The 16,275-nt window shown below is 36.8% G+C and overlaps 1 protein-coding gene across 6 annotated transcripts in view; it reads left to right on the plus strand.

Annotated features, from left to right (window-relative positions):
• Positions 1-16,275, plus strand: part of IFT81 (intraflagellar transport 81) — a 189,456-nt gene that overhangs the window by 130,369 nt on the left and 42,812 nt on the right. For all 6 annotated transcript variants that reach the window (XM_021073043.1, XM_021073042.1, XM_021073041.1 and 3 more), the window contains one exon: positions 14,735-14,884. In XM_021073043.1, the coding sequence (XP_020928702.1) occupies positions 14,735-14,884 (150 nt within the window). The remainder of the gene's footprint in view (positions 1-14,734; positions 14,885-16,275) is intronic.

A 16,275-nucleotide genomic window follows, 5' to 3' on the forward strand; every position in this document is an offset into this window, starting at 1 on the left:
GTCCCAAGCCACAACAGCCACAACACCAGATCCTTTAACTGTTAAACCACCAGGGAACTTCTCTTTCTTCATTTTTTTCTAATGGACTGAATGTTTTTTCTTACAGTCTAATGGACTGAATATATATTCTTAAATATATATAAATGAATATATATATATTTTATATACTATATATTAATCTAGGTAATTGTTTTCTTCTAGTCTATCATTTGTTTCTTTGTATGTGCTATCTTTTGTCACACAGAAGGTTTTCTCCCTTTTTTCAAACAGCTTTTTTGAGATAGAATTAACAACAAACTGCATATACATATATACATAGAGAGAATTAACAACAGACTGCATATATGTGTATATATATATGTATACACACACACACACACACACACACACACACATATATATATATTTAAAGTGCAAATTGTTGCTGTTGGCCCAAGCTATGATAACTTCATACCTTGGGATAGAATTTTAATACTTAAGTGGCCCTAGTTTTCCATAATTCAGAGTGTCATAAAAATAGTACCTAGAAATATCTTGCTTTATGCAGGATTCATTGGGAAAGAAGATAGAAAAACATAGTGTTATAGCATAGTATTATACTAAGTGTTCATAATTATGACTCTGAGTTGTCATAAAAAGTTGCTATAATCAGTATGATTTTAAGATAACAGAGCTTAAGTAGCATCCCTCCCACTAATCATACTGTGTTATTATTTTCCCAGTTCACACACCGCAACTCTGAAACATATACATAGCATATACTCTGCTCATGTGTGTTCTAATATACACACTTAAGATCACTTGTTAAATTTCTGCCTCTCCTAAGAATCCAGTGAGCTCCATGATGGCTGGGCCATATCTTTTTTTCACTACTATTTACTTAATAGCTGTCATGTTATAGACACTTGGTAAATGTGTAGAAAACCTTTATTATCTAGATATATAATTTTTCATTAGAAAGTCGATAATATTTAAAATGCCTTGGAGTTTCCTGGCAGCTCAGCAGGTTAAGGATCTGGCATTGTCACTGCTGTGGCACAACTTCCTGGCCTGGGAACTTCTGCATGCCACGGGTACAGCCAAAAATAAATAAATAAAATTTTTAAAATGTCTTGGCACTTCACTTGATAAAAAAAAATTATATGTGGGAGTTCCCTTTGTGGCTCAGTGGTTAACAAACCCTAGTAGCATCCATGAGAATGAGGGTTCAGTCCCAGGCCTCGTTCAGTGGATTAAGGATCTGGCATTGCCGTGAGCTGTGGTGTAGGTCACAGAGGCGGCTCAGATCCCTTGTTGCTGTGGCTGTGGTGCAGGCTGGAAGCTGTAGCTTTGATTTGACCCCTAACCTGGGAACCTCCATATGCTGTGACTGCGGCCCTAAAAAGCCAAAAAAAAAAAAAGTAAATATTCATCCTAACCATAGTTTATTTTGTTGTATAGTTATTTTTAAATACTTAAATTTACCATTTAATATAGTAGCCCCTAGTTGATTCTTTTGGTAAATATGATTTTTACCCTTTCATAGGCAATAATTTGAGCTTGATGACTTTGTCTCACTTATAGAAGAGCAAAGAGGCTGTACTTCTTGTAGTAGTGCCACATAGCTACTGATCTTTACAATCTTCGTCACCTTGATATCTCTGAATCTTGAAATTCGAAATAAAAAATCAACCCTAGTGATGCAGTGCCAGTACCCTTCTCAAATAAATGCATGCCTTGTGCGTCTGGACTTTTTTATAGTGAGTGAACCTCTGGTTAAGATTCCATTAGCAATTCATGCATTGAAAGGTCACTCCTGGTTTATGGTGTATGGGTTTAAAGTTCGTTGTGTTTTCTTTCCTAACCATTACAAGAAGCTCAGCTGTTTAGCAGTTAATGGCTACTTTTAAAATGTGCTTGATCAAGTAATGTGTATAAACAGCTTTAGAAAGAGCCAACCAATTCATTCTACAGCTACTGACAGAAATCCTAGAGCCAAATTGCAAAGATTATGAAATCTTCTTTAAATACTTCAAAGGGAAGCAATGAAGATAAGGAAATCCTGGCAAGATTTGCTGCAGCTGTCAGATCCTGAAAAATTAGGAATCAAATTTTGACACTTGTAATTGAATCATCCACCCTTCTAAGTGAGCCCAGGCAAACCTGTGATATTTTTAGAACCTTTCAAATCACATTACACTCTCTAGAGTTCATAGCAGGACCTGAGGCCCCTAAAATTTCCCAGGAGATGGAACAAAACAGAATCAAATACATTTGGCTCAATTCACTGTAATAGAAGTATGGCATATATGCAGTCTAGGTAATGCCACAATTTTAACTCCAAACTTGAAAATTTTTCATAGAAAATTTTTTGAGAGTTAACTGGCTTGGACAGCAGTTGAAAAATTCATTAGAGATATTGTAACAGTTGTGTGGTGGTGATTTGATTTATAATAGAAGCACAGAGACCTTGGATGGTATGATTAACTGTGTTTCGCAGATGGATGTTCCTTTGCCACGAGTTTCTATTAAGAAAGATTTCTGCTAGCATGTATCATGTTGCTTATTATAGACTCTCTCAAGAGAGTCAGCAGTTAACTATATGCTACCATATGTAGGTAATTACATTGTTTATGCTTAGCTTGGTGAGATTTTCTAATTTAAAATTGAAAACGTAGTACTAACAGGTTGGAAAAGGTTAGAATAGTATTTGTATGTCTATATTTTTATGTTGCACTAGTCATGATGGGTGATTTGAAAAAGACTAATATTTTAGCAGAAAACAGAAGTTGCTTTGAAATCTTTTTTCTCCCTTAAAAGCAAGTAACAACTCTGAGACCAATCCTCAGGGAGTCCAAATGATTTATGACATGGAGTTGCCTTGAAAAGATGGCCTTTTCAGGTTTTTTGCAAGTCTGAGTTTAGACAGAATAGAGACTGATAAATTGGCAAAAGAAATTGGGGCATATTCATTCCACTCTTAAACAGTTTGTGTTACCTCATCTCACACCTAACTCTCTTGGGCCTATTTCTGTAGTTTTCTGTGTTTAAAAACCATTTGATTGAAGTTCCCGCTGTGGCTTAGTGGGTTAAGAATCTTACTGCAGTGCCTCTGGTCCATGTGAAGGCGCAGGTTTGATCCTCAGCCTGGTGAAAGTGGGCTAAAGGTTCTGGCGTTGGCCACAGCTCTGGCCTAGGTCACGGCTGCGGCACAGATGCAGTCCCCGGCCTGGGAACTTACATATGCCATGGGTGCAGCTATAGAAAAAAAATCATTTGATGAAATAACTGACAAAGATGTGCTTTAATTAACAAGTGGAAAATAGCATGGAGAGTGGACTAACAGGTTTTGAAGAGAAAAATACTCATTCTAACCCAGTTTTTCTAACTTTCTGAACTTTGGTAAGTTATATTAATTTCTCTATAGGTTTCCTTTTCTATAAAAGGGAGAATAGTGTTTTAAAACATAGCTCTTTGTGGTTCTTAACAGTATAAAGTACTTATTATATGGTTGTCTTTTAAAGTCTTCGCAGCTAATTACGTGAACATAATTTCATTGCAAATAACGAGTTAGAAAATATTCTTGTTTCCATGTAAATATCCAGAATGATGTCTGGAATCCAGTAATACTTTTGAGTTCCAGATAGGCCTGAAAAGCATTTGTAAATGGTTACATACTTAGGGGGGGAAAACTGCCTTGTTCTTTTAAAAAGCTAACCCAGATATTGATCATTACTGTTAAAGGTTCTGAAACATATTAAATGGGTAAAAGGAAATAGAAGATATGTCAGATTCCATTTTGATCACAAATAAGCCAAGTCTATAAAACTGGCCTTGAAGCCAGAAGCTAGCACTGTTAAAGCATTAATCTTATGATCTCAACATCTAAAATGATGGCTGCTCTTTCCTAAATGGCAAATTTAGATTACAAATATGTATCGGTCCAAATGATTAGTAATAGCTGCTATAATGGGTCTTCCTGCACAGTGGCAATCTTTATAGTTCACTTTGATGACAAATTTGCTTGATTGAACTGCTATGGTGCACTATTAAAAGCTTTTTCCTTAATGTTCCAAGGATTTGTTGCTTATCTCCTATGACAGAGTTCCTTTAAAATATTTAAAATTTTTTTAATATTTAAGAAAGCTCAAGGAATTGACTCATGACCTTATCTGCCCAACACAACAGCTATTTTTGTCTCTTCATTCTCTCCCAATCATGGTTTATAGACATTTTTACTTTTTATAACATCTTTGTAGAACTTTAGTACATTTTGTAGATCTTCCTTGAAAACTTCCCCAAGGTCATTTAAAGCAGTGGAGCCAGGATTTGAAATTGTTTTCCTGACTCTAAAGCCTGTGATCTCAACAATTCTTTGAACTGCTTCTGTGACCCTGTTATACTGCATTAATGATTGTTATAACTGAAATTATTTGTGAATTTTTGCTCAGATAAGTTATTATAAAATAATTATGAGTAAATTTAATTTTAAATACTCAAAGTTTATTCACAGTAAAATCTTTCAGCTATTAGGATCTTTAATCATTGTTATAACTAAAATTATTTGTGAATTTTTGCCCAGATAAGTTATTATAACACAGGATTATGGGTTAATTTAAATAAAGTTTATTGAGTATTTATTATTGACAATAAAATCTACCGCCTATTAGGTTTTTTTTGGTGATGGGCTTTTTTGGAATGGATTGTTCTTTTAATTATAATTTCTTAGATTAATACAAATACCTAGTTTAAAAAGTATAACAGTACTATAAAACTCATGAAAAAATAATGATCCCCTTCCATGCTCCCAAGTCATGTTTCCTTAAGGCAACCATTTTTTTTTTTTTTTTTCTTTTTGCCATTTTCTTGGGCCGCTTTTGAGGCATATGGAGGTTCCCAGGCTAGGGGTCGAATCAGAGCTGTAGCCACCAGCCTACGCCAGAGCCACAGCAACGCGGGATCCAAGCCGCGTCTGCAACCTACACCACAGCTCATGGCAACGCCGGATCGTTAACCCACTGAGCAAGGCCAGGGATCGAACCCGCAACCTCATGGTTCCTAGTTGGGTTCGTTAACCATTGCGCCATGACGGGAACTCCAAGGCAATCATTTTTAATACTTTTAGTTGTTTCTTCTAGTATTTACCTCTGTATTTCTAAATATCATGTTTATGACAAAATTTCTAGATTGTTTTTTCAACTTTTGATATACTGCCATAGGAAATGAGAATTTAGCTCTACACTCTCCATTTCCCCTCTGCCCGCCATACCATCCTTCCATTTTTTCTAGCCTCCTAATATAATTTTTGATTAAATCATTATTTATTGTATTCATTATGATGATTGTATAAACATTTTTTACAGCCAAGCCATATAGTATACGATGATTACATTTACTTTCTTGTTCACTTCTTTTATTTTTCTCTCTCTTTTTTTTTGGGGGGGGGCAGTGCTTGCCCACAGCGCACAAAAGTTCTGAGGCCAAGGATTGAACTCACTGGCAACCCAAGCCACACTGGCAACCACACTGACAACCCAAGCCACAGCAGTGACAATGCCAGATCCTTAACCCACTGAGCCACCAAGGAACTCCTGTTTTCTCTCTCTTTTTTATTTATTTTTTTGGTCTTTTTAGGGCCATACTTGCGGCATATGGAAGTTCCCAGGCTAGGGGTCTAATCGGAGCTGTAGCCACTGGCCTACACCACAGCCACAGCAACACCAGATCAGAGCTGCATCTGCGACCTACACGACAGCTCATAGCAACGCCAGATTCTTAACCCACTGAGCGAGGCCAGGTATGGAACTCACATCCTCGTGAATACTAGTCAGGGTCATTACCACTGAGCCACAAAGGAACTCCCTCTTTTTTTAATTGAATAGTTGCTTTTTAATTAATATTGACCTCATTTTTTGTTTTTGTTTAATTTTTTATGTACCTATCACTTAGCGCTAAACCTTCTGAAATAACTGGACAATTTCTCTTATTGTGGCATATGGTCATACACAGTAATCTATTAATTACATTTTTTAAACAGTGGATTCATTCTTTCTGAAGCCCCTCTCATTCTTCTGTTCCAATCTGAGAAAATTAATTTTTAGGCTTGCTGTACAGTGGTAATCTAGGCTTCCCATTCATTATCCTGGGAATTTCTCTTACCACTCTGTTTTGGATCTCCTATTTCCTGCATGTAGTTGGAATTGATTTTTATGTGTTGTGAAGTAAGGGGTCCATTAATTGAATATTCTTTTCTTTTTTTTTTTCTTAGAATTTTTTTTTTTTTTTTTTTTTTTTTTTGGCCATGCTCACAGCATATAGAAGTTCCCAGGCCAGGAACTGAACCTGTGCCACAGCAGCCACCCAGGCCACTGCAGTGGCAGTGCCAGCACCTTAACCCACTGTGCCACAAGGTTATTGCAAAATATTGAATATCGTTCCTGTGCTATTACAGTAAATCCTTGCTGTTTATTTTATATATAGTGGTGTGTTTCTGTTAATCCCATACTCCTACTCTATATATCTTCCCCCCTTTCCCCTTTAGTAACTATAAGTTTGTTTTCTATGTCTGCGAATCTTTTCTGTTTTGCATATAAATTCATTTGTATTATTTTTTAGAGTCCACATGTAAGTGATATTATATAATACTTGTCTTTTTCTGCCTGACTTACTTCACTCAGTATGGTAACCTCTAGGTCCATCCAGGTTGCTGCAAATGGCAATATATCATTCTTTTTATGACTGAGTAATAGTCCATCATGTATATATACCACATCTTCTTTACCATTCATCAGTCAGTTGCCTCTTAGGTTGCTTCCATGTCTTGGCTGTTGTAAACAGTGCTGCTGTGAACATTGGGGTGCCTGTGTCTTTTCAAATTATAGTTTTCTCTGGATATATGCCCAGGAATAGGATTGCTGGATCATATGGCAACTCTATTTTTAGTTGTTTAAGAAACCTCCATACTGTTATTCATAATGGCTGCACGAACTTAGATTCCCACCAACAGTGTAGGAGGGTTCCTTTTTCTCCAGACCCTCTCCAACATTTGTTATCCGTAGACTTGGGTGTTTGTGTGTGTGTGTGTCTGCACCAACAGCATGGGAAAGCTCCTGAGCCTGGGATCAAACTAGAGCTACAGCAGTAGTCCGAGCCACAGCAGTGACAACACCAAATCCTTAAGCGCTAGGCCCCCAGGGAACCCTGTTATTTATAGTCTTATTAACATGGGGATTCTGACTAGTGAGAGGTAGTACCTCACTGTATTTTGATTTGCATTTCTCTAATAATTAGTGATGTCGAGCATCTTTTCATGTGCCTATTGGCCATCTGTATGTCTTCCTTGGAGAAATATCTATGTAGGTCTGCTGCCCATTTTTCAGTCAGGGAATTTGTTTGGTTTTTGTTTGTTTGTTTTTTGACATTGAGTTATATGAGCTGTTTGTATATTTTGGAAATTAAGCCCTTGTTGGTCACATCATTTGCAAATATTTTCTCACATTCCATAGGTTGTCTTTTTGTTTTGTTTATGGTTTCCTTTGCTATGCAAACCTTATAAGTTTGAATAGGTCTCATTTGTTTATTTTTGCTTTTATTTCTTTTGCCTTGGGAGACTGACCTAAGAAAACATTGGTATGATTTATGTCAGAGAATGTTTTGCCTGTGTTCTCTTCTAGGAGTTTTATAGTGTCATATCTTACATTTAAAGTCTCTAAGCCATTGTGAGTTTATTTTTGTGTATGGTGGAGTGTTCTAACTTCATTGGTTTAGATATAGCTGTCCAGCTTTCTCAGTACCACTTGCTGAAGAGACTATCTTTTCTCCATTGTATATTCTTGCCTCCTGTGTCAAAGATTAATTGACTGAAGGTGTGTGGATTTATTTCTGGGCTCTTTAGTCTGTTCTGTTGATCTATACCTATGTCTGTTTTTATGCCAGTACCAATCTGGTGTGATTACTGTAGCTTTGTGTGAAGTCTGGGAGATTGTACCTTCAGTTTTACTCTTTTTTCTTCAGGACCACTGTAACAATTCTGGGTCCTTTGTGGCTACATATAGACTTTAGGATTATTCTAGTTCTGTGGAAAACGTCAAGTGTAATTTAATAAGGATTGCACTGAATCGGTAGATTGCTTTGCGTTGTATGCCCATTTTAACAATAATAATTCTTCCAATCCAAGAGCATGTGATAGCTTTCCATCTCTTTTGAATCATCTTCAGTGTCCTTTATCAGTGTTTTATAGTTCTCAACATATATGTCTTTCACCTCATTGGTTAGGTTTGTTACTAGGGTTTTTTTTTGCGGGGGGGGACTAGATTTTAAACAGGAATTTTTTTTACTTTTTCTTTCTGGTAGTTCATTGTTAGTGTAAAGAAATGCAAGAAATTTCTGTATATTAATCTCGTATCTTGCTACCTACTGAATTATTAGTTCTAATAGTTTTTCTATAGAGTCTTTAGGGTTTTCTATGTAGAGTAGAATATCATCTGCATAACTATGATTATACCTCTTCTCTTCTAATTTGGATACTTTTTATTTCTTTCTCTTATCTGATTGCTGTGACTAGGACTTAGAATATTATGTTGAATAAAAGTGGTAAGAGTGGGCATACTTGTCTTGTTCCAGAATTTAGTGGGAAGGCTTTTAGGTGTTCATCATTGAATATATTGGCTGTGGGTTTGTCATAAATGGATTTTATTATGGTGAGGTATGTTCCCTCTATACCCACTTTGGTGAGGACTTTTTTTTATCATGAGTGGATTTTGAATTTTATCAAATGCTTTCTCTGCATCTATTGAAACAATCATGTGGTTTTTGTCTTTTCTTTTTTTGATGTGTATCATATTGATTGATTTGCCTATGTCAAGCCATCCTTGTGTTCCTAAAATGAATCCAACTTGATCATAGTTTATGATCCTTTTTATGTGTTGTTGAATTCAGTTTGCTAACGAATATTCTGTTCTTTTCACTCAAATTTTTCATACCAGCAATCTACATAAACAAAATCCTCTTGAGATCTTCAATAAAGGGCTCCTGAGACCAAAAAGTTTGAAAATCACTATTACAGATCCATAGGAAAGTCAGTCTCTCCTCTCTCTCTTTTTTTTTTTTAAGGGCTGCACCTGTGGCATATGGAAGTTCCCAGGCTAGGGGTAGAATTGGAGCTACAGCTGCAAGCGTATACCGTAGCCACGGTAACTCAGGATCCAAGCCACATTTGCAACCTACACCACAGCTCATGGAAACTCCAGATCCTTAACCCATTGAGCAAGGCCAGAGATCAAACTTGTGTCCTCATGGATACTAATTGGGTTAGTTACTGCTGAGCCACAATGGGAACTCCAAAGTCTCCAATTTTTAATTTTAATGTTTGTAAATGAGCCAAACACAGTCATGTCATTTTTTAAAAATCCTCACAAATGCACACTTAACATGGCAAAAAGTGACCTTCCCTAATAAATAAATGCAAATAAAAAATAAGATACTATTTTGCTTATGTTAACAATTATAAACAGTACTATAGCCTTTGAAGGGCAGTTTGGCAGAATGTATCAAAACCCTATTTCCTTCTGACCATTTTTGGAAGTATGACCTATAGAAATTATTACGAATGTGTCTAGGAGTTCCCATTGTGGCTCAGTGATAACGAACCCAACTAGTATCCATGAGTATGCAGGTTCAATCCCTGGTCTCACCTAGTGGGTTAATGATCCAGCTTTGCCATGAGCTGTGGTGTAGGTCACAGACTCAGCTCGGATCTGGCATTGCTGTGGCTGTCACCTAGGCCAGCAGCTGTAGCTCCAGCTCAACCCTTAGCCTGGGAACTTCCATATGTCTATGTGCAGCCCTTTAAAAAAAAAACAATGTGTCTGAAGTTTTAGTTTCAGTATGTTCAGGTTGGGTTTGGTTTTGGTTGTTTTTTTTTTTTTTTTTGCCTGCAACCACAGCATGTGAAAGTTCTAGGGACAAGGGACTGAATGTGTGCCACAGAAGTGACAACACTGGATCTGCTGCCCCACAAGAGAACTCCCACCATGATTTGTTTTAATAATCTGAAAATTCATCAATAACCTAAAATCCAAATGATAGAGGAAATTTCCAATGGAAGAAAATCATTGATAATGGTTTTTTTCCCCCCTCTAATTTACTGGTGGTAGAGCCCTTAGAGTGCTTTGATGGCCACCTATTCCTTAATTGTGTGAAACTGTCATTAATCTGACCCTGACTACAGTTCCCCTAGGTAGTTCATCCAATGAATGTCAAATTATATCCAATCAACATAGAGCACATTGAGTAATCGGTGGGTTTGTTCTTTCACCAAAAACATTTATAGCTTCTAGCTTTTAAAAATAGTTCAGAGCACAGCAAGATAGAGAAGAGGAAAATTGGCCTAGATAATACAGAGGGTAGCAGATGAACAGGATTGATTTCATTTTGGGCACTTTGCCCAGGACACTTTTAATAGAACATATAGTTAATCTGGGGATTCGGAATCTGTGGTTATGTCAGGCTTATACATTTATTCTTTAGAAGAAAAACTTATGAGCTTTTAGATTCTAGGGGTACATTGGTATGACTTAAATTTTTTAAACTATTTCTGCAATCCAGCCATTGATAATTTGCTGTATGTGGGCTGGATTTCTTAATATTAAAACTAATTCAATCATGGATAGAAAAATATTTTGAACTTTCTCTAAAACAAAATGTGTTCCTCATTTCTTTCAAAGTTTAAGTCAAGTTTGGGCTTCCTGTGGTGGCTCAGCAGAAACGAGTCTGACTGACTAGCATCCATGAGAACGCAGGATTGATCCCTGGCCTCGCTCAGTGGGTTAAGGATCCACTGTTGCTGTGTGCTGTGGTGTAGGTCACAGACACAGCTCGGATCTGGTGTGGCTGACTGTGGTATAGGCCAGCGGCTGCACCTCCAGTTTGACCCCTAGCCTGGGAACCTGCATATGCCACAGGTGTAGCCCTAAAAAGACAACAACAAAAAAAAGTTTAAGTCAAGGTTAAAATATGTCTAAACCAGGAATCAGAGGGTTATTTTTATGTGAAAGAATTTTCATCTTACTATTTTTAAGGACTTTTGTATATTCAATAATCAATCAAGTCTTTAAGGAAGAAAAACCCAAATTTTAGAAGTGCACTACTTTCTGTTTTGCTACCTTTCAATTTAAAATTACTGACCTTAGGAGTTCCTGATGTGGCTCAGGAACCCGCCTGGTATCCATGAGTATTTGAGTTTCATCCCTGCCTAACTCAGTGGGTTAAGGATCCAGTGCTGCCGTGAGCTATGGTGTAGGTCCATATGCCTCCAGTTTGGCCCTAAAAAGCAAAAAAAAAAAAAAAAAAAAAAATTTAGGCAGAATATCAACATGCTAGAGCTTGTATTGGAATAGTGGCTTTGAGTGAATTTTTCCTTTTTTCTATTTTCTAAAATTTCAGTGGAGTTCTGGCATGGCTCAGTGGTTAACAAATCCGCCTAGGAACCACGAGGTTGCAGGTTCGATCCCTGGCCTTGCTCAGTGGGTTAAGGATCCAGCATTGCCATGAGCTGTGGTGTAGGTCACAGACGCGGCGGCTCGTATTCCTCATTGCTGTGGCTCTGGCATAGGCGGGCAGCTACAGCTCCAATTAGACCCCTAGCCTGGGAACCTCCATATGCCGTGGTAGTGACCCTAGAAAAAAAGGCAAAAAGACAAAAAAAAAAAAAAAAAAGAAATAAAATAAAATTTCAGTAATATATTCATTACTTCTGTTAGTTACAAAATTATTTATAACCCCCCCATTTATCCTATAAAGAACTAGACATTTAAAAAGCTAAGACTATCAAATAATTTTCTCATTAGGTAATATAGAGGCTTACTTTTGATTTGAAGTGATGTATTTAAATATAATAGGTCAGATTCTTACTATGGACATATTTTATTTTTTAATTTAATTTTTATTTTATATTGGAGTATAGTTGATTTACAGTGTTGTGTTAGTTTCAGGTGTACAGCAAGGTGATTCAGTTATACATATACCTATATACATTCTTTTTCAGATTATTTTCCCATATAGGTTATTACAGAATATTGAGTAGAATTTCCTGTGCTATATAGGAGGTCCTCATTGATGATTTTATGCAGAGCAGTCCGTATATGTTGATCCAAAACTCCTAATTTATTCCTCCCAACTACCTCTTCCCTTTGGTAACCATAAGTTTCTTTTTGAAGTCTGTGAGTCTGTTTCTGTTCTTCAAATAAATTCATTTGTATCAAATTTTTTAGATTCCATGTATAAGTGATAGCATATAATATTTGTCTTTGACTAACTTCACTTTGTATAGTAATCTCCAGGTCCACCCATGTTGCTGCAAATGGCATTATTTCATTCTTTTTTATGGCTCAGTAATATTGCATTGCATATATATACCACATCTTTATCCCTTCCTCAATTGATGGACATTTAATTTGCTTCTATGTATTAGCTATTATAAACAATGCTGCAGTGAACATTGAGGTGCATGTATCTTTTCAGATTATGGTTTTCTCCAGGTAAATTCACAAGTATGGGATTGCTAGATCATGTAGTAATTCTATTTTAAGTTGTTGGGGGTGGGGAGTCATTTGGCCAAGCCCACAGCATGTGGAAGTTCCTGGGCAGGCCAGGGATCAAACCTGCTCCACAGCAGCAGCTGGAGCCATAGCAGTGACAATGCCAGATCCTTAACCCACTGCCCTGGGCCAGGAGTCAAACCCACGCCACCAGAGAGGCAGTACTGTATTATTAGCCCACTGGGCCACAGCAGTAACTCCAGTCTTTGTTTATGGTGTCCTTTGCTGTGCAAAAGCTTTTAAGTTTAATTAGGCCCCATTTGTATATTTTTGTTTTTATTTTCATTACTCTGGAAGGTGGATCCAAAAACATATTGCTGCATTTATGTCAAAGAATGTTCTGCCTGTGTTTTCCTATATACTATGGACATTTTTTGAATAATGTGGGAAATAAAAGGAGGGAGCAGAAAAAAATCTTTTTGTTTTGTAGTAAAAAAAAAAAAAAACCTGAAAAATATTAGTACTAATGCTACATAAGAGAAAGTGATTTAAATATTACGTCCTATTTCAGAAATTTTTCAGATTTGCTTCTCATATTGAGCAATAGTTTTAATAAATGAATGCTTCAGGACCTTTACACCTGTCGTTTCCTCTACCTGGAATGCTCTTCCCTGCATTTACCTCCTCCAGTCCTCAGTCCGGACTTACATTTTTGTTTTTGTCATTGTTGGCTTAAATTATTTTTGAAAAGCTTGCCGTAACTCACTTCACTTAAATCCCATCCCACTTTTGCTACCTCCGTTCCAACCCAAGTTAAACTCCTGTTATTTATTCTCAGGGCTCCTTCACTGCTTCATAATGTTCACTGTGATTGAAAACCTCAGTTCAGGGTTTATTTTCCCCACTATTCCTTAAGCTTGATGAGGACAGGACGTGTATCTTATTTAGAGTTGTATTCTCAATGTCTGGCAGAGTGCCTACCAAGTAATTGTTAATAAATTATACTTATCAAATGATTCCTTTAAATATTCATTTCATTTGCTTTCTCAAACTGGTATTATTTAATAATGGAGTCTCGGAGTTCCTGTCATGGCGCAGTGGTTGACGAATCTGACTAGGAACCATGAGGTTGCGGGTTCGATCCCTGCCCTTGCTTGGTGGGTTGGGGATCCGGCCTTGTTGTGAGCTGTGGTGTAGGTTGCAGATGTGGCTCGGATCCTACCTTGCTGTGGCTCTGGTGTAGGCTGATGGCTACAGCTCCGATTGGACCCCTGGCCTGGGAACTTCCATGTGCCGTGGGAGCAGCCCAAGAAATGGCAAAAATACCAAAAAAAAAAAAAAAAAAAGGAGTCTTTCCTTTAGAGTAGACTAATTATAACTTTAATATCATTAGTAGGTAAATAGCTGAATTAAGCAGCTATGAGTTCCCACTAATTTGGAATATTGTTAGTGTTTAACATTTGTGATGGGTTTCTAAAGGTATACAGTCACTATACATTTTTTTTTTTTTTTTTTTTTTTTGCTTTTTTTAGGGCCACACCCATGGAATTTGGAAGTTCCCAGACTAGTGGTAGAATTGGAGCTACAGCTGCTGGCCTATGCCACAGCCACAGCAGTGGGTGATCCAAGCCACATCTTTGACCTACACCACAGCTCAAGGCAATGCTAGATCCTTAACCCACTGAGTGAGGCCAGGGCTCGAACCTGCATCCTCATGGATACTAGTCAGGTTTGTTAACCACTGAGCCAAGAATGGAACTCCCACTGACATTTCTTAAATCATAAATAGTACCTACAATCATTGACTATTCTGATTGGCTGTATTAATCCCAGTAGGTCCAGTACCACCAAAATAGTACAACACATAAGAGATATCATGATAAGACCACAGTCAGACTGGGTCTTCTACTTTTTTCCTTCTTCTTTTTAACCTTTTTACTTTCATAGAGTTGAAGTTTGTTTTCCTAATTCTTATTTGTAAAGCCCAATATGAATAGCTTTTATATTAGGATTTACGGTATTTAATGGGTCAAAAAAATCAAAACAAAATATTTTAACTGAATCTTTCTGACTTTTCTAATAAAACTAAACTGGTTATTATATACTTGTGTCACACATGTTGGACAGTAGAAAAGAAAATTTCTCCAACATTGAGATTATATATGATATTTAGCAACTGTTTTTCTGCTTATTAAACTACATATGCTGTTCTTTTACAGTTCAAACGATATGTCAGTAAACTTCGAAGCAAGAGTACAATTTTCAAAAAGAAGCATCAGATAATAGCTGAATTTAAAGCTGAATTTGGTCTCTTGCAGAGGACAGAAGAACTTCTTAAGCAACGTCATGAAAATATTCAACATCAACTGGTAATATAATATTATTTTGCAGTTCTGAAAGAACAAATGCCAGGAGATTTATGGTTATAGTTTGTGGTCATTGCTTTTATTAGAAAAACCATAAAATTATTAATTTTCTCTGATTAATTACAGAGATGACATATAAATTGATATATAATGTAGCAATAAGTACTAACTTTTTTATGTGTGCTAACTTTGGGATAATTAATAGAAATTTAATTCCAAGTAGGTTTTTTTTTTTATTACTAGTTAATATGACCAAAGTGATAATACTAACAGATCGACTGTAAAATATTTATTTATCATGGCCTGCTGGGCAGAAATCTAAGCAGCCACTTGCATGGAGCTTTGGAAAGAAATATCCAGTAAGGGTGCTATATAGAAGTTTGCCTATAGGCTTGTTCCTTAAATATTTGTTCCTTGGTTGTCAGAAAAAAAGTTAAACCCATAGAAATCACTCTAACAGCCGCAGAGTTATTCTCATTGTGCGTATCAGTTCCTCTGAGTTTTCTTGGTTTAGCTTTTTTTTTCTTTCACCCATGAGGAAATTATTTCATCAGGATGTTGGTTTACCAGCTAGCAATAATCTGGTAGAGGCAAATGAAGTTTCAACCAGTTGTGGTTAGCTGGCAATATGAACATTTCTCTATCAAGCTATTAAGTATTGTTTACTTCTAGGGAACTTAAGATTGAAAATTTACAGTGCATCAGGAAGTTCCCATTCTGGTGCAGCAGAAAGAAATCTGACTAGTATCCATGAGGATGCGGATTTGATCCCTGGTCAGGGATCTGATGTTGCTGTGGCTGTGGTATAGGTCGGCAGCTGCAGCTCCAATTTGACCCCTAGCCCTAAAAAGAAAAGAAAGAAAATTTACAGTGTGTCATAGATTCTAACAGCACTAGCTTAATATTGATATATAGTAACTGCATTTTTGCTTACTTCAAAATATATTCCAATTTGATTGTGATCTCTTTGACCTATGGTTATTGCTTAAAATCAAACACTTGGGGGTTTTCTAGTTACCTTTCTATTACTGATTTCTAGATTATTTCTTTTGTTTCTTTCTTTCTTTTTCTTTTTTCTCCTGCTACTGCATCCGTGGCACATAGAAGCTCTTGGGGCAGAGATTGAATCTGATCTGCAGCCATGACCTGGGCTGCAGCTGTGGCCCTGCCAGATCCTTTGACTCAATGAGCCAGGAAAGGATCAAACCTGTGCCTCCACAGCAACCTAAGCCACTGTAGTCAGATTCTTAAGCCACCACGCCACAGCAGGAATTCCAATTTCTAGCTTATTTCTGCTGTGACCAGAGAACATACTCTGGGATTTCAGTCCTTTAAAATTTTTGAATGTTGCATTATGACCCAGCATGTAGTCTATATTGATAGTTGTTACATGT

The sequence above is a fragment of the Sus scrofa genome, chromosome 14 (assembly GCF_000003025.6).
Source record: "Sus scrofa isolate TJ Tabasco breed Duroc chromosome 14, Sscrofa11.1, whole genome shotgun sequence".
Classification (NCBI taxonomy): Eukaryota; Metazoa; Chordata; class Mammalia; order Artiodactyla; family Suidae; genus Sus; species Sus scrofa.